Source organism: Euprymna scolopes, chromosome 5 (assembly GCF_053919585.1).
Source record: "Euprymna scolopes isolate OS-2025 chromosome 5, ASM5391958v1, whole genome shotgun sequence".
NCBI classification, from domain to species: domain Eukaryota; kingdom Metazoa; phylum Mollusca; class Cephalopoda; order Sepiida; family Sepiolidae; genus Euprymna; species Euprymna scolopes.
The window spans coordinates 143,126,360-143,151,426 of record NC_136486.1 but is presented as its reverse complement, the minus strand read 5'-3'; the positions used below and the strand labels follow the sequence as shown (position 1 = coordinate 143,151,426).

At 32.8% G+C, this 25,067-nt stretch overlaps 1 protein-coding gene across 1 annotated transcript; it reads right to left on the bottom strand.

Annotated features, from left to right (window-relative positions):
* Positions 1 to 3,251: 3,251 nt before the first annotated feature.
* LOC145276999 (NADH dehydrogenase [ubiquinone] iron-sulfur protein 4, mitochondrial-like) lies at positions 3,252 to 24,130 on the bottom strand. Its single transcript, XM_080128580.1, has 5 exons — positions 23,994 to 24,130; positions 16,693 to 16,780; positions 15,635 to 15,810; positions 10,932 to 11,005; positions 3,252 to 3,484 (listed from the first exon to the last, which is right to left on the bottom strand). The coding sequence occupies exons 1-5, from the start codon at positions 24,050 to 24,052 to the stop codon at positions 3,381 to 3,383; spliced, it is 501 nt and encodes a 166-aa protein (XP_079984706.1). The 5' UTR covers positions 24,053 to 24,130; the 3' UTR covers positions 3,252 to 3,380.
* Between the last annotated feature and the right edge of the window lie 937 nt (positions 24,131 to 25,067).

Here is a 25,067-nt window from a genome sequence, read left to right as displayed (position 1 = left end):
AGATACTTGAAGACATCTGTTCGGGGAAGCTCAATATTGTTGATGCTAATTACCAGTTTTTCTGAAGTTTTGAAATGACGATTGATGATTTGAATTATTTTTCTCATTTAGAGTGTTATTCCCACAAAGTTTCGGATGATGTAACCTCTGACCTTCTTAAAGTGTATTTTGTTGAAACTCTACAAAATTTTAAACACAACACTTTATTTTATGGAGGTAGCATGCTCTCGTTCCATCAGCCAACACTGATAATTGAACCTTTAACCTCCAAAATAGTGTCACTTAGTACTTTATCCATTACGTCACAGGCTCTTGCACACAATTCTAGTACGAATGAATATAACTGTAAATTACTATAGATTTCTATTAATAATCCAAATAATACTTGTCACCAGTTGTTAAACATTCGGTTTTATTGATGTTTAGTCATAAACCAAATTGTGCGAGATGATCACTCCACGTCTGCACCGGATGTTTGAGATTGGTTTTATCTGTTGTGGTCAGCATGTTACCGTTTTAAAAAGAAGTGCCCAAGGTGGTTCTCATTGCAGATACAGAGTTATTGCGTTAATGACCAAAATGAACAATAACACACGTCTAGCTAGTCAAAAACTTCTATTCTCTAGCTATGCCTAAAACTAAATGTAAATTCGATAAACAAAGTTTCTTACCTAGAACTGCAAATCTGTAGAACTCCATACTGTGAGATTGCTTCCCAGCTGACTATAACATGGTCATTTTCAAGTCTGATGTAAACAAGTTCTTGTTGAGTCGTCCCCTTAAATAATCAAATTCTACCCTTACTTTTCAACAATTACAAGAGAGAAGCAAATTACTCATAGAACCATGAATAGAACTGCTACGTTTATTTTTATTCCTGTGCATATAACATTCGACAAAATTTCTCCTACAAAGGTGAATACTTAATTCGCAATTGAATTATTTCCCTTTAGCTGAGCTTTTGCTCAAATAAAATTATCTATTAACGTTCAGCCTGGTCAATACTAAATGGGTGACCATTTCGGAGTAATCAAATGCTTAATGCGCTCTCCACTTATGTTGGCATTGTTTATAGTTGTCCTGGACTTCTCATTGCCACTGTATCAAGCAGTGTTGATTTGGGGAAGGTGTTGCTGGAGATAGCGCACTCTTGCTTCCTAATTACATGCATAGCTACCCTTACAAAGGGTATCCATTGTCTCAAGTCAGAACGGAGATGATATATGGATCTATGTATTAAGATGCATAGAGATTATTTCATTTAAAAAAAAAAGAAAAAAAAAAATGTATTGTACTTAGTTTTTCTGGGTAATTTATAGGAAAATGAGATAATTTCCTCTCCTAAGGGAAAAGATGCAGCAAGAGAGGAGATTCTTATAAAGCAATGAATTTAGATTAGAAGGGGAGGGACAAATAAAAGATGAATTCTGTTTACAATGTGTGTATAAGATATACAGCTTAATCATGTTGACATACCGATTCCTATTAGATCACTGAAGTTAAGCAACATTGAGCATGGTCAATACTAAAATGGGTTAGTGTTTGGGAATTTCAGGTACCTAATGTGCTCTTTACTTATCTTTCTAGACTTCTCACAACTGGACTAAGCAGTGCCGATTCAGAATAGGTGTGGTCGGTAATTGTGCAACCCTTGCCTCACAATTACATGCACAAACACTCTTACAGGGAGTACCATTGTCTTTCGAGAATAAATGGAGGCGGGTTTTTTTATAAGAGAAAATTTTATTTAAATATTTTACTTTTAATCATATGAAGATCACTTAGTACTGCTTTTGTTAAGTCTTTTTCTTTCTTTCTCTCTCCCACCTTCTACTTCTCTCTAGTGCCATTAATTTGTAAAACAATGAATTTAATCCTTCCATATAGTTAGAGCAGAAATCTAGATTTAACACAGACGGCTTGAAATATTTTACAAGACGTTACATCTACATTCAAGGGAAAATCAGATGCTTCTGTAGTGTAATGGGATTTCAAATAAATGCATTTCAGGTAAAATACTATAATGCACTTACATGTCATATCAAAATTAGTATAAATTCCAAAAATTATGAAAAATGATCTAGTGGAAAAATAATTACAAATAAAAATAAAATTGAGAATTATAGTTTTAGCGTATCTGGACCAGGGCTTAAAATACAGGGGAGGTAATTGCGATCTATAATTTATCTCCCTTGTTTTCATTGCTTTCAATGAAAATCCACCATTTCCAAATAGATCTAGCACATCTTTTACCGGATCATTTCTTGTAATTTTTTTAAATTTATACTAATTTCAACATGATACGTGAGTACGTACTAGTGTTTCCACCTGAAGTGCATTTGTTTGAAATTCCATTATACTGCAGAAGCATTAAAAATCGTGGATAAAAGAAACGTTTTCAGAGAAAAGGTTTCAAAGAAGAGTTATTTCATCTTAATTCGACTTTCATTACTAACACATGTTTGCAAGTGCATGCATAAGGATATTTCCCAACACTTTTTTAAAATAAATATTGTTACATTAATTAATGATCCTTGTTTTTTTTTTTTTTTTTTTTTTTTTTTTTGTTATTTGTTTGTCAATGTCTTAAACCATTTTTATAGGTTAACAATAAAACAGAGAGAGGAATAGAAAAAGACTAGCAGTAATTATATTCCAAAATAGAAAAGAAAAGATGAACACAAACATAGTTTTCATGGTAATGTATAAACACAATGGCCTAGAAAGAAAATGGCGACTGACTTCTTAGAACGTGTCCAGCAAGTGTTGTAAATGTTTATGACAATGATTTCGTGATGATAATTAAAGAAAGGACAATATTCCAAGTTGTCATTAAGTTGTTTGACAATTTAGATGCAATGGCTTGCAAAACATCAGCTAATTCTCGTAAGAGTGAAATCTTTATGCTGTGTCAGAATTATAGTGTGGATAAATGCAATAAACTATGTTTAAAATTGATTTTGATTGTTTAATAATATCTTAAATTTTGCTACATTGACAGTCTACAGAAGATAAAGCAAACAATTAACGACTATTCAACAGGAGAGGCATATTATATTATAGCAGTTTAGTATTTAAAAGAGAGTAATATAATATCCAATTCCAACTGTGTATATCATTTAATCTTTACCAGCCAACCAAATGAAAAGACAACACTAAACATGATTTCGACTATATCCACATGATTAAATGGCAAAATGATAAGATCCATCATTGTAGATGATCCAGAAAAAATAAATAAAATACAAAAATTTGGATTAGGATTATTTTATTGCAGAACATACAGAACTTAGTTGTTATCTATAACATTATTTTATTTTTATACACAACTGGGAAAATCTGATTGGTTGAAAAATGTTTGAGCTTAAAATCTAACATTATTATTTGGTTGACGTTCTTGTTTTTTTGTTCCATGAAAAATTGGCTCCATAAGACTTGGTTTTAAAAGTGCGTTGCTGTTTGGATTCGATGTAGTAATCCCAACCTGAAAAATTGAACAGAAAAAAATTATAAAAACGAAAGATGTTTACAAATTGTAACGTTTAAAAAAAAAAAAAAAAATTCAGCAATTAATCACAATTTAAATAAAAATGTTAGAATTTTCATAATACATTTGAGTATCTTTCCCATTGAATCTGATCTTAAAGTTGAAGCATTTTCACTAGCTTTTCGTCTTCCTGTAACATCTCTCAAGTTATGTAGACAAGTTGTCATGAAATTTTCCAGTCTATTGCAATAAGTCGTTCCCCAGCCTTTACTTTCTTGGATACAGTTTTCAAAGTCTTGGTGAGATATACTGATTGCTAACAAGGCACCTTCCAAATTTTCTTTGCATCTCAGCATGAGGCAACTTATATTTCTATGAAAATAAGCAAACTAATTGTACATGGGTTTTGGTATTCTTCCCATATCCATTCTAACAACATGGCCAATCCAGCATAACCATTATTATAACAAAACGTTTTCTATCCCACCAATCTTGCAGGTGTTTAAAAAGTCAATATTAATGACTTTATCCTTCAAAATAAGAAAATAGAACATTATTTAGATTAGTATTGTATTGTTATCCAGAATTCCTCCATATAAAAAACAAAGTGAAGAACAATCTGTATGATGTATGTGCCCATAACAAAACGAAAATTTTGTCACGGGTATGTACATCACATGAGGGGGGGGGAGGGAATTTTGGACAAGAACTTATTATTGTCATGGGAAACAATGGAGTTCTGTGTCTCAGATCAATCCATTGTTAAATTACAGTGTCTGCTGCGACTGTGGTGCATGTGTATTAGATTGTAATTGCTACAGATGTAGGTGGTGTCTGATTCTTAGATTTCTATTGCAACCCTGTACCATTTGTGATCTCTCCTCCCCTTCCACTATGAATCTCTCCTCTTCTCATTCCTTTTAGAGTGTCTTCAGAGCACTTTTTCAGCTGGTGCAGTCTTCAGTCACAGACTCCCAACTTACAGGATTGGTGCCACCTGTTCTTATATCTCATAATATATATATGTTACGTATCAGTTTTATTTTTGAAGTACCAAATATGACGTGAGTTCTTATTTAGATGACGACTTATATATTATATTTGTTGTTGTTGTTATGTTCGTCTTAGTAGTGTCTTAGGGGTTATGTTGTGTGATCATGTTGTGAGATGCTAGATATTATATATATTCATTGTGTGTTCATATTGTTGGGAGATGGAGACATTGGTGAGATATAGACAGGTATATATAAAGAGAGAGACAGTTCTTATATATAACGAGACAGACAGGTACATACTACTACAAGAGTACCCAGCCTGTAATTCAACTAGAAGAGATTTTTGAATATCTTGATAGATAGACCGAGAGTGCATTTGACATTTATGTTTGACAGTTGTACATATAATATAAACACGTTACTATTCTCATTGTAATGATGAACACAGAAAGATGGCAGATATAAAAACATGATTATTTGTTCTTCCTTCGATCGGTCGGACATGATTTTATCTCAGGGATTCAAAGTTGTTACATGGTTATCTCTAAAACCCTCTCACTTCCAGAGGGTGCCTTGACTAACGGAGAATCGGTCTGAACCTCTCTGCTTCTCTCCACTGACTGATCTCACTCTCCTAACTAACTTCAAACTCTTTCCTATATTGAGAAATCACATGTATGTCTGGTCAACGTGACCATAACTCACGTGTTATCAACATGCGCGATTTGCACGTTTTTGAAACCATTTCTGACGACCAGGAAATTTCCCATTCTCTTTGTTGTTTTACAAAGAAATTTAACCTACTTATCTAATTCTGTAACCCATATTTTATTATGCATTCTTTCTAAGAATGTGAATAGTTTCCAGCCAAATTTGTATTTATTAAATATTTTAACAGAATCAACAATTTACTGGACATTCCATTTATAATAACATTCTGTGTTTATTTTAACTTATGATCGGAATTCTCAATTGCAAGTCTAGCTTCGCAAGTTCGAATCCTTGACTATCCTATTTCATATTTACATTTAACTAATTCCCTATTTTTTTACTTACATGAAAAGGGGACAGCCCTTATCATGTAACATATATATATATATATTAATTCACGATTCGCACAGCAGCCACCGATTAGTGTAATGGTTAGGAGTCTTCACTGTCGTACAGACGGTCGGGTTTCAATCCTGGCTTGAGATAGTAGCCTGTCTAACCGCACTGATGAGCTGTGAAACAGCGAAACAGTACTGTATGTTGATGAGTATATATATATATGATAGACTCTCCCATTAGTTTTGATGTATGAGGTTCCTACAATTTTTCATTTATGCTTGAATCGCTCATGACACCAAAGTCTGATGAGAGACTTGCAGCGAAGCCAATAGATTAAGAACATTTGTGCATAATCTGATCTTAAAGTTGAAGCATTTTCACTAGGTTTTCGTCTCCCTGTAACATCTCTCAAGTTATGTAGACAAGTTGTCATGAAATTTTCCAGTCTATTGCAATAAGTCGTTCCCCAGCCTTTACTTTCTTGGACACAGTTTTCAAAGTCTTGGTGAGATATACTGATTGCTAACAGGGCACCTTCCAAATTTTCTTTGCATCTCAGCATGAGGCAACTTACATTTCTATGAAAATAAGCAAACTAATTGTACATGGGTTTTGGTATTCTTCTCTTATCCATTCTAACAACATGGCCAATCCAGCATAACCATTATTATAACAAAACGTTTTCTATCCCACCAATCTTGCAGGTGTTTAAAAAGTCAATATTAATGACTTTATCCTTCAAAATATGGCTGCAGATTGCTATTAGGTAATCCTTGTAGAATACATCCAGTTAACAGATGTGATGCTGCTAAGGCATCCATGACTGATCCATCGATAAGACTTGTCAATATTATAGCCTTGTATGGCAGCCAGTGAATTACAGTGCATAATACGTCTTTATATCTCGAAAACTACTTGTCTCTGCAAAATTTAAAAGAGTCTTATTCAGCATAGTCGTCATTTTAAAGAAAATTGTGGAGGTAGACCTAATGTAAAAAGAATACCATGATGACAAAAGAAATTCTTTAGATAAAAAAGTAAATAAATTCCCCTGATAACAATAAGTAAAATATCTAATAAAAGCAGCTAAGTTAAATTTATCAGCAACACCAATATTTGCTATTTTCCAGTATTAGAACATAAAGATAAAAGTTGTTTTAAAAAATTAGTAACTATAAATTAAATAAAGTAATTAAAAATCAAAAATAAAATCAGTTTACAAGAACTAAAATAGCAAAGTGTGATTAACCACAATAAAGTATCATAAAATTATGTATAAGTATTTGAGTTTTTTATTACTTATGAATATAATACACATATTTGCTTAGGTTTTTTGGAGTTTTTTTTTTTTTCAGAACCAGCAACTGAAATAAAGTAACATTTAAATAGTTTGGCATATTAGTTATGAAATGTAAGAACATATAAATAGTACAAAATCAGAATTATATAACTAACTTATTATTAATCATATTAAATTAGATAGAAAAATGCAAGCATAAAAAGTAATATGGTTAAGATTAAACATGGAAAAGTAAAAGCAAAAGTTGTTAAAACTGGAAAAGAAAAAAAAGATATTCTAGTAAAAAATATAATAAATATTGTGGCATTAAGAATTTTTTTAAAAAATTCAATTTAACATTATATGATCAATTCTTAATTAATACTGCAATATTTTAACTTATAAATTTATATTTTTTGTAGAATATCTTGTCTTTTTCTTTTCCAGTTTTAGCAACTATCCTTTTACTTTTCCATGTTTAAATCTTAAATATTTTTCTATGTAAGCCATAATTTTTCCAGGCTTTGCTTTGAAATAATATTTTTTCTCTGTTTCACTTGTTACCTCTCTCTCTCTCTCTTTGATTTCTTCTTTTTTTTCTCTCTCTCTCTGGATTGTGGTGTTCATTCAGCAGTCATTTTTTGTCAGCCAGCAAAGGTGAAAGGTCGGTTAGCATTTGAGCATACTGACAATGAATTCTCAGCAGCAGTACAGCTGAGCGATGGATCGGGACAGCGGTGAATTATTAGTGACAGTTTTTATTATATCTTGTTAAATTATCATCTCTGCCGTTCCCAGCTAATTTGAAGTAGCATAACAGATTTGGTTGTTATGGTAACCAACAGCCAATCAGAAAAAACTGTCACTACATTCCTTACAAATTCTGAGAATTTTTGAACACAGTAATTTTATTACAACTTATTTTACTGAACAATAATTGAAATTTGTTTTTTTTTTCAAAATATAGCTGAGAAGGTGACCTATGAACTGTAAAAATTGTTTGAAATTTGGTCGCAAAACGAGTGAGCGATGAAGCTTTAATGCAGTTCTAAAAAATAAAACTAACACTTAACCATATATTCAAACACTAGCACATTTGAATGATATTTCAGTTGGATGAGTGGTTATTGAAGAAGACGTCAAATAAATGGTCTTACTAATAAAATTGAAAATAATTTATAAAATGAGATTGGTTAAAGATATAACAAAAGCTTTTAATGATTTCTTTAAATCCTATTATAATAGGAATAAAGAATACCTAATAAAACACGTGAAATAAATTTATCTAAAATATAAATACTTGTCATTTTTCTTTTTGTTTCAGCATTAGCAACAAAATTAAGTAGAAAAAAAAATACTAGAAAATTGGGTAATTTTAAAATAAATAAAATGCATAATAAAAAAAATGAGCTTGCTTGATTAACAAAAAAAAAATGGGATTAACGGTCATTAACTATAATAAAAAAATTCCTTATATTTAATTTTTTGAATTAATTATGACTATAAGAAGCATGTTTTTGTTGTTTTTTTTTTTTTTCAAAGTAAATAAAGCATTTAAGATTAGTTAAAAAATATATATGGCAATAAAATAGTGTAAATTAATAAACAGATGATTCTAGAAATGTTAATAACTATTAAATATTAAAATAATAAACGGATACTTGTTTTTAAGAGTTTAATTTAGCGATAAAAATAATAATTAAACAAACAAAAAACATTTTATTTCAGTAAATGACTAGAAAAGTTTAAAAGGAAGGGAGATAACTCAATGCTGGCAGAAGGGTAAAAAAGACAAGATATGGTACTTATTTACTTGTTAATGTTATTGTTAGTTTGTTATGCACAAATTTCATCGAGTTTTGATGTTATGTTCGAGTAACCTTTAATCATAAGCTTATTGGTAGAAACTGATGAGTAATGTCAATTTCACACAGCCAGAATAGACCCAGTTTGATCACCTGTAAGTGAATTTCAACCTCTAAAAGGCTGGACCACAACCCCCTAATGTTGAAAAACGAAAATCTGATAGCAAGGATCCACATTAGAAATTGGGTAACTAGGTTTACTGTTGGGATTGGAAAAATTTGTGGAAGAGATCGGTAGAGGAGTTAGAAAACAAAACACAGAATGAGTTAGCAGATTAGCTTTATAAAACAAGAAATGGTTTTATTTAGTATTCATTTTATTTTGAAATTTGACATTTGTTTTCTTTTTTGCTCATTTTTCAGGTGTAACTTGGCAACCATTGCTGATGAACTTGGTTCTACATATTCATTTGTTATGCAATTAATAAAGAAAAAATATGATCTTCCACAGGAGAAACGGCTGTATGGTTAATAAAAAATGGTTTAATAAAAATTAAAAAATGATTTAACAAAAATAAAATGCTGCATTAGAGCCAGGAATTAATATGCAAGGGTTTTAAAAGTTTGGATTTGGACCATTTTCATTATGTGTAACGGTTTTTAATCATGAAATTAAAATTTACATTTTGTTCATTACAAAAAAAAGATTTTTGAATTTTCAAATGGAAAATTGTACTTGTATTATGCTTCCAAAAAACTCTTTAAAATACTCCAAAACTGAAATTTAAGGAATATTTAGGAATGTCTTATATTGGTCAAATTTCACAAAAGTCAGAGGTATCTGTATTTTTACGAAGGACCTCCACCACCGCCTTTGGTGTAAAACTAATTGACATTAAATATACACCAGATTAACCATTTTTACACATAGCAAATGTGTTTTAAAATTCATGAATCGGTTCAGGATTGAATCCTAAACATTTTGTAAAAATATATATAAATTATTATAATAAAGATTTATAAGGCTGGAATTTTTTAAATTTCAGGGGCAAAATTGAACATTTGGGATACTGACTCTGTAGAACTAATAAAGTTTCCCACTCTTGTCCAGAATTCCCACTATATCAAAAAATAAAAATAAAGAAAAATATGTATGATGTATGTGAGGAAACGAAAATATCATATTCTAAAAATCATATAAATTCATCAAGTAGTTTTATTTTTAAAGAATATAAAATTTTATGAGTAATTGTGAAATTACTTGTGTCACCATTTTGAAAACAATCTCCAGAAACAAAGTGAGATAACCCTACAATAATTCATACTTGCAAGATTTTTGCTGTAATGTCTACAAATTCTTATTAATTGCTTAAAAATGATTTTATTTATATAAAAAAATCTACTTGATCAATTTATGTGATTTTTGGAATATGATATTTCATCATGGGTACATATATAGATTGTTCTTTATTTTTGTTCTTAAATATAGGGGAAATTCTGGACAAGAAGCAAATTTCCTTTTAAGAAATAAAGACAAGAACAAAATTACCACTAATAGCAATGGCCAAGAACACCTTACCTGAAAGTATTTCCTTTAAACTCCTCGGCCTAACGTTTATGGGTAACATGAACTGGAATAGATACATTGAGAGCATTGCTAAGGCTGCTGCAAAGAAGATGGGCTCTCTCTACCATGCCAGAAAGCTACTTATGCCTGAAAGTATCCTATATCTCTATAAGCCCACCATTCGCTCATGTATGGAGTACTGTTGTCACATTTGGGCTGGTGCATCTGCTGCTTGTCTCTCACTCCTTGACAGGGTACAAAAGAGAGTCGCCAACCTGATAGGTCCTGAACTGTCATCTAGGATTCAGCCTCTGTCTCACCGATGAAATGTTGCATCCTCTGCCTGTTTTACAAATACTTTAATGGTGAATGCTCTGACGAACTACAAGCACTTGTACCCCCTCAACCCGACAAACCCGACAAGTAGCTAAGTCCCACCCCTTCACAGTAGAGATCCCTGAGTGTAAGAAAGCCTTTTACTCCAATAGTTTTTTCCCCAAAACTGCTAGACTTTGGAACTCCTTTTCGGGATTCTGCTTTCCCAACTGTACTGACATGCAGAAGTTCAAGTGTAATGTGAACAAACATCTTGCTACTCATCTCCCATCATAATGCTCCTGCAACTTATGACCCGATAGTAGCCCTACTTCAAAGTGGCACTTTGCCTTATTTTGGGGTGAAAACTGATTAAAAAAATAAGTTCTTTATAATTCATAAAGATTACAAAATGTTTTACAAATCAACCAACCATTTTTCATGCAGAAGTCAGCTGCATCTTCAGCCGAGGCGAAATCAACTTTCATGTTGGAGAGCGGATCGGCTCTGTAATATAAAAGATATCATTAGAAAAGCATTTTGCATCTGATTTGCAAGAGAAATTAACACAAAGAAAAAATATGTATTTGACCCTCCTACCTCGACTGCTTTACATTGTATGTTAGTAGAACAGTTGAGGTAGCAGGATCAATCGGCCAAGAAAAACACGATAAAATAAAGATGGATTTGAGAGAAAAAGAGATAAATAAAAAGCTGACCAGTTTGAAAGGCAATATCCCACGTATTCGAACATGTAAACAGACATTAAACCAAGGATGATTTTGTCTCCATTTTGAAGGATAACGAATTCTACCCACATGTACATAGTTTTTATTTGGATTATTATCCTCATCAAGGTTCATATTTATATGTTTCCGTTAATGTTACTTCCGGTATATTAAATTTTATAACTTATGTTGTTGCTCAAGAGTATTTTTACTTTCATGTGTTTTTTTTTTAATTTTTTAAAGAGTGTACAGTAGAAATTGGACAATATAGTAATCATTAGTAATGAAATTTCGGTAAATTTGTTAACTTATATGGAACGGCTCATCAAGAACTTGTTTACGTTAGACTTGAAGACAACAATATTGTAGTCAGCCGGAAAGCAGGAAAACGGAAGACAATTCCACAGTAGGGCAGGTCGATTTGCAACTTTTTTCAGAAAATCAACATGGCACTGATGATGATAATTGGGATTTGATGTGATAAGAACATATACCAAAAATTAGATTCCTATCTTGAACAGAAAATTGAGCATTTAATTTTAAAAATAGTATAGAAAAATGCTGAAAAATCCTTCATTTTCATAGCATTTTTCACAACACTGACTTTGAAATTTCACTATTGTTTATAAAATATTCAATTAAAATTGATATATTTATATGAAATACATTGAAATAAAAATAAATACATGGATTAAAATTTTAATTATGAATCACAATTAGCTAAATATCTCAACTTTTACTGCATTGATTAAACAAAAATTGTAAAAAAAGCTAATTAGCAACTAAGTGTTTTAAATTTCACAATTCAAAAAGATATGTGGAGATGTATTGCACAATATAACAACTTGATACAAGTTACAGAACCATGTATTTTAATTTGTTATTAGAGGCAATAATATAAACTTATAATAGAACTAAATTGTTCTTCATAATTTCATTTTGAGGAAAATGAAGGTCTAATTTGCTCGCACAATGACTTTGTAATAATGTGTCTATGTCTTGCTTCCTGCCCATATACAACTTTTGGAGAAAAAATCAATCAAATTTGACCAGCATGTGGCTGCAACATTGATAGCAGTAATTTTTTTTTTTTTTTTTTTTAAGTTGTTCAATATTTTTGGAAAAAACAACACAAAAAAAAATAAAATTATTTGAAAACACTGATTTTTTTTATATTTTTGCGATGTAATATGAATAAAACTAACTATTGTTTGGGTAAATTAAGAAAACTAATAAAATTTAATGGATAAGTATTTATTTACCTAATGGACAAAATCGTTTGAATGCCCTCTTCTCTCACATCTGAGTTTATCATCAATATTATATTTTCCAGAAGTAGTGCAAAAGCAATATATCCTGAACTGTTTAAAACAGTAATTTGGATTTCAGTTAACTGCTTTGTTCTCTGAATCATATTAAAATATACTGTTGTTGGTTAAAAAAAAAATGTTGTCGATTTTGATCTCAAACCAACTAACTGCATACACTTGGATGATAAATTTGACCAAAATGTTTAATTTATCATAGTGTTTGAGGATAGACAACTCTAGTCCATAAAGACATTAATCTTGTGGCTTATGTTAGCCATCTTTCTTGATTCAAGGCCCCAATTTTCTAAGTTAACTTCTCCACAAGAAATGCCAACAGCATACTCAAAAAGTAGCCTCTGGTCTTCACACTTAAATTATTTGTTTTTTCTGTTGTCAGATAATGATGATCAGGAGGGACACTAATTTTTTTAGAATTCTACTTGAGGCAAATCTTGATAATTATTGATACAAAGTTTCCCCAAAGGACCAGTAAATGTTGTTAGGCTTTTTGTTGTTCCATCAATTAATTTAAAAATTGCTGTAAATGGCAGTTCTTCTAGTGGAACATGAAAATTGGAAAATTTGCATGTTTAATAATAGAGCCAGATTACATAATAAATACCAATATATTATTTTATTCTCCACAAAAAAAAGAACATAATTGCAGGTGAATCTATAGAATTAATTTTAACTCCTTGTTAGAAGGACAAGTGCAGATTATGTGCCTTGTTTGACAATTTTCTGTCTTGCACTTTACTGCAAAGTCATCACAGAAAGTTTACAACTACAAGAAGATATATCAAAAAGTCTGTATAGGTGTTCCTTCATTCTTTTCACTTTGATTGCTACAAGAGATTTCCTGTCAATCTGTTTGGCCCTCTTATAGCAAAATATATTGACCTACTGTCCTATATAATTAATAAGGGCAATTGTGGATTGACTGCTTGCCGAATACTAATTATTTCCTTGGCAATTAACTTAGAAATCTCACTATTTTTTAAGTGGGGATAACGGTTTTCGAGGAAATAACTACACTGGATGACTTGTCGTGAAGTTGGGGGTGCTGTTTCATCCAAATGATAAGGTGGACCAGCAAATTTTGTGAACCACGGGTTAAAACTGAATGTCGTGCTTTTACTGACATTCTAATCTGAAAAGTAAAATAAATAAATGGATTATAACTGAAGGAAACTGTAGTAGGCTCTCTTCCAGTTTCATATGTAAAAAAATAAGCGCTAGTTATTAGAAATAATGAAAATCTTTGTAGAGTTGAATTAGATGCATTGAAGAAAGAGGGTCAAACCAAATCAGAGGCATAGTAATGTTTAGTTTAGACATTTTTAGCAGAGTTTAGCTCCGCCTTTGATAACATGAATTTATCCATAAAGAGATTCATTCTTGCTGTAGCTGTGCCAGTGTTTAGAGTTTGAAAACCAGTGCTTGTGCATCTATGTTACTATGATATTTTTAATAGTATTTTTAAATTAAATTTAATTTTTATGAAATTTTTGTTTATTAAATTGTTAGGTGAAGTACAGAATAGTTACAATACAACCTCCTTCCGATATTAAGAATGGCTTTCTAAATAACAAAGTTATTTTAGCACAAGAATGCACACATAACGAAAAACCTTTAAAGGAATTTCCTTATTTACTTGTATTAATCTTTGTGGGTTATCGGATTTTAAAACTATAATTTTAGAAGAAAAACAAGGCTTAAAAATAATTACTCCCTAAAAATAAAAAAAATTAAAATTTGGCACTAATTTTCTGCAAATTATTTTTTATTAAGTAGAAAAACTTGAAAATTTACGTGGTTATGTTTCGTAAAGAATGTGTAGAATAAAAGTGTATGGACTATTTTTTTTTATTTTAATATAAAACTGGAGTATTACCATATTTTAATAAAAAATTTCAAATAGAATTTGATGTGAAATATTAGGTTGGTGCAAAAATAATGCTTTTGACGTTCATTTGAACGTCAACAAATGACAGTGTTTTTATGTCAACCTAATAGAAAAACAAATAAAAAAAGATAAAACAAATATGTTTAAATTCACTGCAGACACTTGAAATATAATAATATATATTTTAAACAAGTCTTTTTCGTTTTTCCTTTCGAAATAATTAAGCCTAAATCGTAATGTTTTCAAATTAAATAATAAACAAACGTTACTTTTTAATATCAATAACGAGCATGTTTTGCGACGGTGAAATCTAAAATGTTTCAACCCAAAAAATGTTCCTGCAATGAAAAAGCGAACTTTGGTTATTATTATTTAAAAAACATAATTTTGCCTTTACACTTAATATTTATTTTATTAATATATTATCCCCACTTATCTTATTTAAAAATGTAGTTTAAAAATTATTCTAAATAATGATTCTATTTTCTTAACAGTACGGATTGTTTTGATGACAGGACGTTCTTGACAATTCACCAAAAAACTTTTAATCACTTCAATTTTTCAACTTTTAAAGTCATTTCCTCCAGCAAAGATAACGATTTTGAGAAAAATATTTCGTGTAGGTCTTTTCTATGTCAAACCCCAACTATCATCACCATTGCCTCACCGGGGTTCCAAAATCGACCTGCCCTATTCCACAGGCGTGCAGTTCTAAGAAAGAAGCTTTGTTCATGGAATCTACGTTTAGGTTTAGGCACAGATAAAGAGTGGGGGGGAATTATTGATAGTGTTTTCAGCTAGACGAGTGTTTCTTGTGAAAGTTTGGCAAAGGGGGACCATAGACTGAAGCTCAGTCAAACACTTTCCATGAAAATAACGATACATCAGAGACAAACTTGCAACATCTCTTCTGTGAGATAGAGGTTGCAGGGAAGAGAAAAGGACATCTCCTACGAGGCTATGAAGTCTATTTTGAACTCTATCAAGGCAGGATTATGTGCAATATGATTTTTTGGGATGAATAAGAGTTTAAAAAAAAAAAAAAAAAACAACACAAAGAGTTTTCTTGGGGGAAAAATAAATCAAAATTGTTGTTTCCTCTGGAAATAATTATTTATAAAATAAAAGATGTTTTTTTTTTTAATTTTAATTCTGATAGTTGAAACAATTTATGGAGATTATTTTAACTTACGTCGAAGTCCATCCCATGAGTGGATTTTCCCATCTCTCCTTTGTATCAAATTCAACCATCCACCTTCTGGTACCATAACTGCCACTCTGCATGGCATTGCGGGCAGGCACATAAATACGAGCCAATCGGAACTTTACATGTTCTTCAGGGACACCAGTTAGGGATGAAATGTCGACCTACAAGGAGAAACAAAATGCATTCATGATGCGTACAAACAGGCTGAAGATTAAATCTGACCAAATGTACTGATGTACAGATGAATGCAAAAAAAAAAAAAAAAAGTTGGATTGATTAAACAATATGTGAGATTTTTAATATTTCATCTTTATTATTAAACAACTTCAGCAGAAATGACTGATCCTGTTATTTTTTTTTTAAATTTACACAAAACGGTGACAGACAGGAGATGAAGGGAAAAGAGGGAAGCTGAAAGGAAAGAGATAGAAGAAAGAATGAAAAGGAAGAGAAATAAAAAAAATTTTTTAGGTTACTTTTTTTTAAATTTGATACGGCTACTAAAACTAGATTGAAAAAGAAGAGAGCAAGAAATTAAATTTTATAATATTTTTCTTTAAACTACATTTTCACTCATTTCCAAGGAAGTCTTTTGATAATAAAGATTAAATATTAAAAATTTGACCATAGGAGTTAATTTCATTGTAATATATGGCCAAAATACTTTTCCCATTCATCTCTCTCTCTCTCTAAATATATAATTTGAATTAAAAAACCAAACAAAATTGTGTTTTTTTTTTTCAAAAATAAATAAAATATTTAGTTTTTCAGCATAGACACCTTAATTATAGAATGTTTGTCTCAGGCATATTTTTGTTCTTTAGTGAAAGTATTTGCCCAATGGTAAAAGCTTGAGATTTAAAGGTGGCACACTGAATTTGTAATTATTTGAATTTGGAAACCAAATAATGGGGGGGGGGTTCTTAAAATAAAAATATATTTCCAAACCGTGCATTAGCCGAGCCTTTCCAAATGATCATTTTGTTTAGCAGCTACCAGAACCTGTCTTTGCAATCCGGAAAAACTTAGAACTGTAGACTTACTTTATCTTCAACTAAGATTGATGTCTGCTCCCCTTTGAAGGTCGTATCAATCGTTGGGTGGGCCACTCGTTTCTCAGAGGAATAAGTCCTGAAATGAAAATAAATTAGAAAATATGATCCAGTAAGATGCAAACGAATATGAGAAAAACTATTTTTAATGAATATCAGTTCTAGAATTTAACAGACTACTATTGTTGTATTGATGAGTAGAATGATGTGATCCATACTGCATAATCACGTTAACACACTGGTTCCGACTGGATCACCAAAGTTAAGCAATGTTGAACCTGGTCAGTACTAAAATGGGTGATCATTTGAGACTTCCAGGTGCTGTATGTGTTCTCCGCTTTTTTTTTTTTTTAACATGGAGGTCCCCACTTATCAAGGCCCACAAGCCACTCGGGGATAAGGGTTATTGCGTGTCCAGTAATCAATGAAATAGCATCGTAGTAATCATTAGTATTGGAGATTTGATAAAGTGCCTTACTTAAGGGGGCGCTTTATCAGGAATTTGTTTATGTTGGACTTGAAGACATCCAAGTTGTAGTCAGGTGGGAAACAGGCAAATGGAAGAGAGTTCAACAGGCGTGCACTTCTAAGAAAGAAGCTTTGTTCATGGAATCTACGTTTTGGTTTAGGCACAGATAAAGAGTGGGGAAAATTTTTGACAGTGGATTCAGCTAGACGGGTGTTTTTCGTGAAAGACTGGTGAGGGGAGACCAGAGATTGGAGCTCGGACGAGCACTTGCCATGGAAATAACGATAAAACAAAGACATGCTCGAAATGTTTCTTCTGTGGGAGAGAGGTTGCAGGGAAGAGAAAAGGGCACCCCCCAATAAGCCACAAAGTCTATTTTGTACTCTGTCAAAACAGGATAGGCTGTTTTTAATAGCTCCAGCCCAGATGTGGCAGAAGTACTCCATTCTTGGACGTACCTGGCTTTTATACACATAGAGAATTGCATCTGTAGTGAGATATCTTCTGGAGCGGTAGAAGGATCCCACCATTTTCCAGCGACCTTGGCAACAGATTTGATGTACATGCTCCATTTCAGATCAGGAGTAAAGGTCAAGCCCAGAAGCTTGTCAAAACATGGAGCCTCTCCAAGATGAGAGCCATACATTTCAATTGATGCCAGATGGGGATCAGAGCGTTGATGATGTAAAGATAGGAGTTTGGTTTTAGATGCATTAAAAGTAACCAGATACCTCTTCCCCCACTGTACCACGCGCTCAAGATCAGAGGAGAGAGAATCAGAGAGAACTTTGTCATTTACAGCCTTTGATGTGTTGCCATAGATGGTCGTGTCATCAGCATAGATGCCAACGAATGGTTTAAGTATGTGTTTTGAGAGATCATTGATGTAGATCAGGAAGAGAGTTGGGCCCAGGATGGACCCCTGAGGGACTCCAGCATTAATACTGTGGGCCTCTGATTTCTGCCCATCAACCACTACTCTTATGAGCCTATCAGAGAGAAATGATTTAATAATTGAGAAAACATTTCCAGTTATACCGTAGCTGAAAATCTTGTGAAGTAGGCCTTTATGCCATACCTTATCGAAGGCCTTTGATATGTCAAGAGCAATTGCCCTAGAAAGAAAGCCTTTGTTGAGAGATTCACAAATCCTAAGAGATATAACGATTAGCACATCTGCTGTAGATCTAGCAGAACAGAAACCATATTGCATGTCGCTAAGAAGGTTATTTCTGCTGAGGTGGTTGACTACTTCTCTATTTAATATGGATTCCAGCAGCTTACTCATGACACACAGAAGTGGTCTGTACTGAGAGGGAGATGACTTATCGCCACAATTCTTAAATACAGGGCATACTGATGAGGTTTTCCGGGGTGTTGGGAAGCACTTCTCCTTAAGGCAATGCTTAAACAGTTTTGTAATTATGGGGGCATGTTCTGGTTGAAGCTTTTTCAACACCATAATTGGAATGCTGTCTGGGCCAGTGGCTTTACTGGAATCAAGGTTCTTGATTAGTTTGGCGACCTCACACACAGATATTTGTATGTTGCATAGTGTGTTGTTGGTTATAGGAGGAAATATGGGGTGTTAATGGTCTTCGTCGCATAGGGTAGAGTTAGCTGCAAAGTTCTTGGCAAATAGTTTGGCCTTACCTGATGCTGACGAGATGACCTCAGGTCCACTGATGATGGTTGGGATAGAGCACATGCTTCTGTTCAGGATCCTGTTTGCAATTTGCCAAAATTGGTGGGAACCAAGCTGCTGATCAGCTACTTTGGATTTAACAGACTGGGCATATAGCTCTCTTGCATTTGTTATTGCTCTTTTACAGTGGTTGCTGGCAATCCTGAAAGCAGCTTTAGTCTCAGTACATCTATTACGTTGGTAGCAATGGAAACAGTGATTTCTGTGCGCGATGGCAGCAGCACATTCTGGGGAGAACTATGGCTGGCTGTTAGGTTTTTGTTGGAATTTTTTGGATGATATGAATTGGTCTATGCCTACAATTAACCATTCGGTCAGGGCTGACACTATAGAGGACACATCCTTTTTGAACATAGATAGGTACATTAGATATGAACGTACGGAAGCTATCCCAGTCAGTCATAGAGTATTTATATACAGTACGGCTGAGAGGTATGTCTGAAGACTTGTTACATTTCATTTTTATCTTAACTGATACAACAGAGTAGAGGATCTCAGAGGAGATAGAACGAAACATGAACATAGCTCAGGGGAAGTTGTGAGAAAATGTCTAGAAGGCTTGCATACTGATCGGTAGTATCGGGCACACAGGTGGATTCGTGAACAATCTGAGTGAAGTCATAGGCAATGGCAAAATCATGACAGAACCTCCTCTAATCATCTGTCTTATTAGAGTGGGTCAGCCATTCCACATTATGGACATTGAAGTCACTGCAAATGTGAATGTTAGCCGAGGGATGTGCAGACAGGATGTGGTCAATTTTCTCAAATATACTCTTAAAGACAGTAACCCTGCTATTGTGGGGGTGATAGAGGGAAAATATAAATGCGGTGGTGTAAGCAAGTGCAACCTGTAAGCACATATAAGGTAAATTAGGGTCTTCTCTAGAGATATCCCTACCACACGAAAAGCAATCTTTAATGTAGGCACATATTCCATACCCATGGCGATCTTGGAGGTCAGATTTAGATGTTAAGTTAGAGTATCCTTTAATCATGAACTCATCTAGGGAAATGGTCGGCCCTATGCCAGGTTTGCTTAGAAAGAATATGTCCGATTTAGTCTCCTGTAATTGGGTTTCAACCTCTGGAAGGTTGGAATGTAGACCCCTGATGTTGGAGAAGGAGACATGGTAGTAGGGGTCTACGCTGGAAAATAGGGTTCTAGGTTTATTCGTGTTTTTCTTTTGAAATATTTTATGTTGAGGCTTTGGGATTTGTGGAACAGGTCGATAGACTTCGTTAGAGCAGGACAGAGAGAGAAAGTAAGAGAGAAAAGACAGGAATTTTTTTTTTTTTTTGTAGCACATGATAAGGTAAAGCCGTAAAAATTACCCATTAGTATGGCATCCAGAGGCCCCACCAGAAACTACTGCATGGTCCAGAATCCATTCACCAAATGGCAATACAGCAGCTCCAGTACTTTGCACTTACTGATAGGACAGCCTCCTTAGTGGTTAATCCAAGGTTCAGGTCCCTGACTATCTGGCGGAAAACGTCAGTCCAGATGAAACATTTACCTCCAGCACCCTTACTAGTGACATGGCCACAAGGATAAACATAAAAACAGAAAATTTCCGACATCTCAGGCTACTGTTCACGAAGTACTACCGACCTGGAAAGCAGCTTTTTCTTCACCCTTTGTCAGAAAAATCACTCATTGGAAATGAGGACTGAGAGACAAAAAAGAAGAAGCGAGGGTTACTCAAGCTGCCGATAACACATCCACATGCATTATCTACGCTCCATTAAAAAAAAAAAAGGGTAAGAGGGACTTATTAATATCTACTTATAAGTCCGTTGCTCCATTCCCAGTTTAGGACGACATTTGAAAATAGTCTCCCCTCCCATAATTGTGCGTGGATGGTTTCGGCTTTATCGATCTCAAGTTAGAATGTTTGAGCATTCTAGCTTTACTTTATAAGTAAAATACGATAATGGAACTTTTATCAATTTGAGAAGTCGGGTTATTTTGTATTAATTTAGATTTGAAGAACTCATTTAAAAACTGGTTAAGAGTAATACCGTTTTAGTTACGTACTAAGTTTAGACTAGTTAAAATTAATGCATACTGCAGAGAAAAAGCTGCGTTTTTCTGAGTTTAGATAATAGTGCAGTTTTAATTTGGGAAATTTTTTTTTCTTTTTTTTAATATAAGAAAACAGTATTGGTTAATAATAATATATTTGACAAAAAAAAGATTTTAAAAACTACCAGATAAGTACAGTTAAAATGTTCAGAGTTTAAGTCAGAGCTGAAAAAAAAAAAATGTTTGCAATACACAAATGTTTGCGATATTAAGACAAGGTGATTTCAAAAGTTATAGATAGAAAAATGGCTTAACTTAGCTTTTGGTCCGAAGAGTTTGACCCTGCCTTTCTGAGTTCATATCGAAGAAGAAGGAAAGACTAGCCGACCTAACTGATTTTATGCCGGGTACTTAAAGGAGGTGTTAGAGGTTGGGGGGGGGAGGGGGGTCTGTATTTTTATTTATTTACCTCGATAGAGAATGTTCGAGCATTCTAGCTTTACCTTATAAGTAAAATACGATAATGGAACTTTTATCAATTTGTGCCTGGAATACTTTTTGCCACTGGACTCAAACAGTGCCGATTCAGGAGAGTTGTGGTTGGAATTGTGCAACCCTTGCCTCACAATTACACATGCAGCTGCTCCTACAGGGGGTATCCTTTGTCTTTCGAGACTGAAGGGAGGCATCATCATCAACTGATGTGATCCCATGGTCCACACTATTATCCATTAGGTTAAACAAGCATTGTACATAATTTCTTTAAGCAAGAAACTTAGCATTATCTCCTTTTTCTATATAATAAAATAAAGCGAATTTGTTTTTTCAAATATTTCTACTTTTTTTTATGGAAATCAACCCAGAGGATGTATGAAACTAATAACATTTAAAGATAAGTTGAGGTAAAGTAGCTTCCCGGCACCAGCCACCAATGCATTTAATAATAATAATTTATTTATAATAATAATAAAAAAAAAAATCATCCCCAAAGGAGAGAAATCTTTTTTAAATAACCAAATAGTCATGTGATTACTGTCACCTGACCAGGGAAAAGCTTTAAAACAGATGAGAAGGCAATGCTATCTCTTTTTAATAGTAAGCAAGGTAAGTGCACATCGCTCTCCCTCTCTTTGAGCAATCATTAATCCCTTTTTTTTTTTTTTTTCGCAGAAAAATAAATTAAAAAATGGTGAAAAATACACAAACGTTCATGATAGGAATGTACGGACGCACAGCTGGGGGTTAAAAAAGAAAACCAGTTGGTTTTGCACTTCCTACCTCCCTCCAACTACCTGATGTCATTTTCAGACAGCCTTAGGACTTTCTGACATTTTGGGCTTCTGTAAAATCCATGCTTAAACGACTTCATTTTGCTTTTGTTTGTTCAAAGCCATAATCTCTTGCTTTAAGCTTTTTTTTTTTTTTTTTTTACAAACAAGGCGTTTTTTTTATTATTTAATTCAATATCTTAGGATTTTACTAATTATATTTGAAATAGACCTAGAAAATTAATATTTATCTTTCAAGGGATTTTTACAATGAATTTATTTAATTTCAAAATTTAGCTGAATTCGTCAGCTTCCAAATGTGGCAGTGAGAACATTTTTCTGGTTTGTATTACTGTACACATAGATTCGAAAAAGTTGTCAAAAAACAAATATATAACAAGTAAATGTTATCAAAGGCAAGATAAGTTACTTTTCTACCAAACTGGATATATTTTTTTGTGTTTTTATTCAATATAACATGTTTATTCAGCTCGAAAAACATAGTGTTTACCGATGTATTGGAAAATTCAAGATGGCGCCTGACTCTTTAACACGGTAAGTTTGAGAAAAGGTGTTATAAATAAAAAACTAGACAAAATACTATTAAAAACTCGGTCAATATATGTTACTGTGACATAGGTTGACATATATTCGGCGGCTTTTTAACAGTATTTTGTCTAGTTTTCTATTTATAACACCTTTTCCCATACTTACCGTGTTAAAGAGAGAGTCAGGCGCCATCTTGAATTTTCCAATACATCGGTAAACACTGTATGTTTTTCGAGCTGAATAAACATGTTACATTGAATAAAAACACAAAAAATATATCCAGTTAGGTAGAAAAGTAACTTATCTTGCCTTTGATAACATTTATTTGTTATATATTTGTTTTTTGACAACTTTTTCGAATCTATGTGTATAGTAATACAAACCCCATTTTTCATTATAACTTTTTTTTTCATGTGTACAATATATATATATATATATATATATATATATATATATATATATATATATTCCTTTTGGAATTTAACTTTAGGCTTTTTTCAAACAATCAAAAAGTATGTCCGCTACCAGATTTCCGCCATTATTGCCCGTATTTAGAAAGCCATTCTTAACATAAAGGGGCTTTGTTATTATTCTGTACTTTCACCTAACAATTTAATTTAATTTTCAAAAAATCTCCCTTGTTTGATATTTCGCCTTTCTTTGTACAAGCACAAAAAATCGGTACTTCGAAATACGGAACATGCTGAAATAATAACGTTATTATTTAGAAACCCATATTCAAGAGTGGAAGGTGCGTTTTGTAATTATTCTGTACTTTTATCTAACAATTCAAGAAAAAAAAGACACAGTAAAAATTGAATTTAACCGGGAAATCCTATCAAAAAAAAAAAAAAAAAAAAAAAATTAACCAAACGAGAATTGTTGTGAAGCTGAATACAAATACTAATTCCAAACTGTTTCTTAAAGTGACCTTGTGTTTCAGGACACCTCACGTGTCAAGGCAAATTTATATTAAGGAGATTTCTTTATAAAAACGATAGACACCTCTATAATAAATATAATAAAACAAAACTTTGATTAATGAAATAAATAAAATACATTACTTAAACAGAATTAATGTTTAAAAAAAAAAAAGGAATGAAATATCCAATGTAAACAAGCCTGAGAACTCAACTTGTCCTACGTATAAACATAACCTGCTTGCTTTGGAAGTAAAAACAAAATATAAAAATCAGAATAAGATTTCATATAATTATAAGTATTATTTAACATGAAAAGAAAGGTATTTAAAAAAATTAAAATGCAGAATACCTGGTAGCAATGTTATAAAATAATCGGGGATTGCATCGAAACTTCGTTACGGCCGCCATCTTGAAGGTTATGGGCAAGGGAGGTAACTCGGGAGGAAGGGAGACAACTCAGCGGCCGGCAGAATGCTATTTGTTCTGAAATTTATTTTCTGTAAAATTCAAAAATGGTGTTGCCTAGTTATTGCCTAGAAAATCAGCATCTTAAATTATTACGTTTGTCAAGGTTCGACTAGTAATGTCAGCCATTAGACACTTGACAATCATTTATAGATCGTTATTTCATTAAACCAACTTCTATGAATTATTTCTTATTTTCCGACTTTCTTATTGATTTCAGAAGGGTTATTTTGCTTTCCTTCTGCTTTCTCTTAAAAAAATGGAAAAGAAAGAAAAAGGAAAAAAAAAAGAAAACCACATCACCCGCTAGGCAAATTCATCCAGACCTATCCAACTACCGGAAAGTGAGAAGTGGCTATTCTCATAAAGTTTTCTAAGATTAATTAAACAAAAATATTTATCATTTGTGTCGTCCTGACAGTGTTATATAACAAATCTCACTCAATTACTGCATGATCCACTCTGTTAAAAAAAAAAAAAAAAAAGTACAATTGTGCACGCATTTCGCTGGACATTAAAATTTCAGTCACGTACACAATGTCAATTGCACCTACGTACACTATGCAAAGAACAAAAACAAAACTGCGTTCTCCATGCGGACGTAGTAGGCGACATACCATGTGATCAGAAAACGCGACTTACTGACCAATCAGAGACACAAAAAATGAAACATTTTTTTGATCCGATTCAAGCCAAAAACCAATTATAAAAGGAACTCCTCCTTCGACCACAAAGCAGTCTTACCATTCTTGGGGATCATCTCGACATCGTCATCACCGACACCAACATACTGCGAATACATCGCTGACGATGACCACGCCAACTTACTGTGAATATCACCACCATCGTCGCCAATACAAACCTACTGCGTATACCTCACTGCCATCGCCGACATTAACCAGACTCATTGCTACTGACGATGCTGCAAATACATAGCTGACGACGACATCAACTTACT

What these genes read in the sequence shown, in the direction of transcription:
- LOC145276999 (XM_080128580.1), bottom strand. Translation starts at nt 24,052, where the DNA reads ATGGCGGCCGTAACGAAGTTTCGATGCAATCCCCGATTATTTTATAAC. An exon ending in TTTTATAACATTGCTACCAG is followed by an intron (nt 16,781 to 23,993) that starts GTATTCTGCATT and finishes TTTTCATTTCAG; the next exon opens with GACTTATTCCTCTGAGAAAC. An exon ending in TGACTTCTGCATGAAAAATG is followed by an intron (nt 3,485 to 10,931) that starts GTTGGTTGATTT and finishes TCAATTTTTCAG; the next exon opens with GTTGGGATTACTACATCGAA.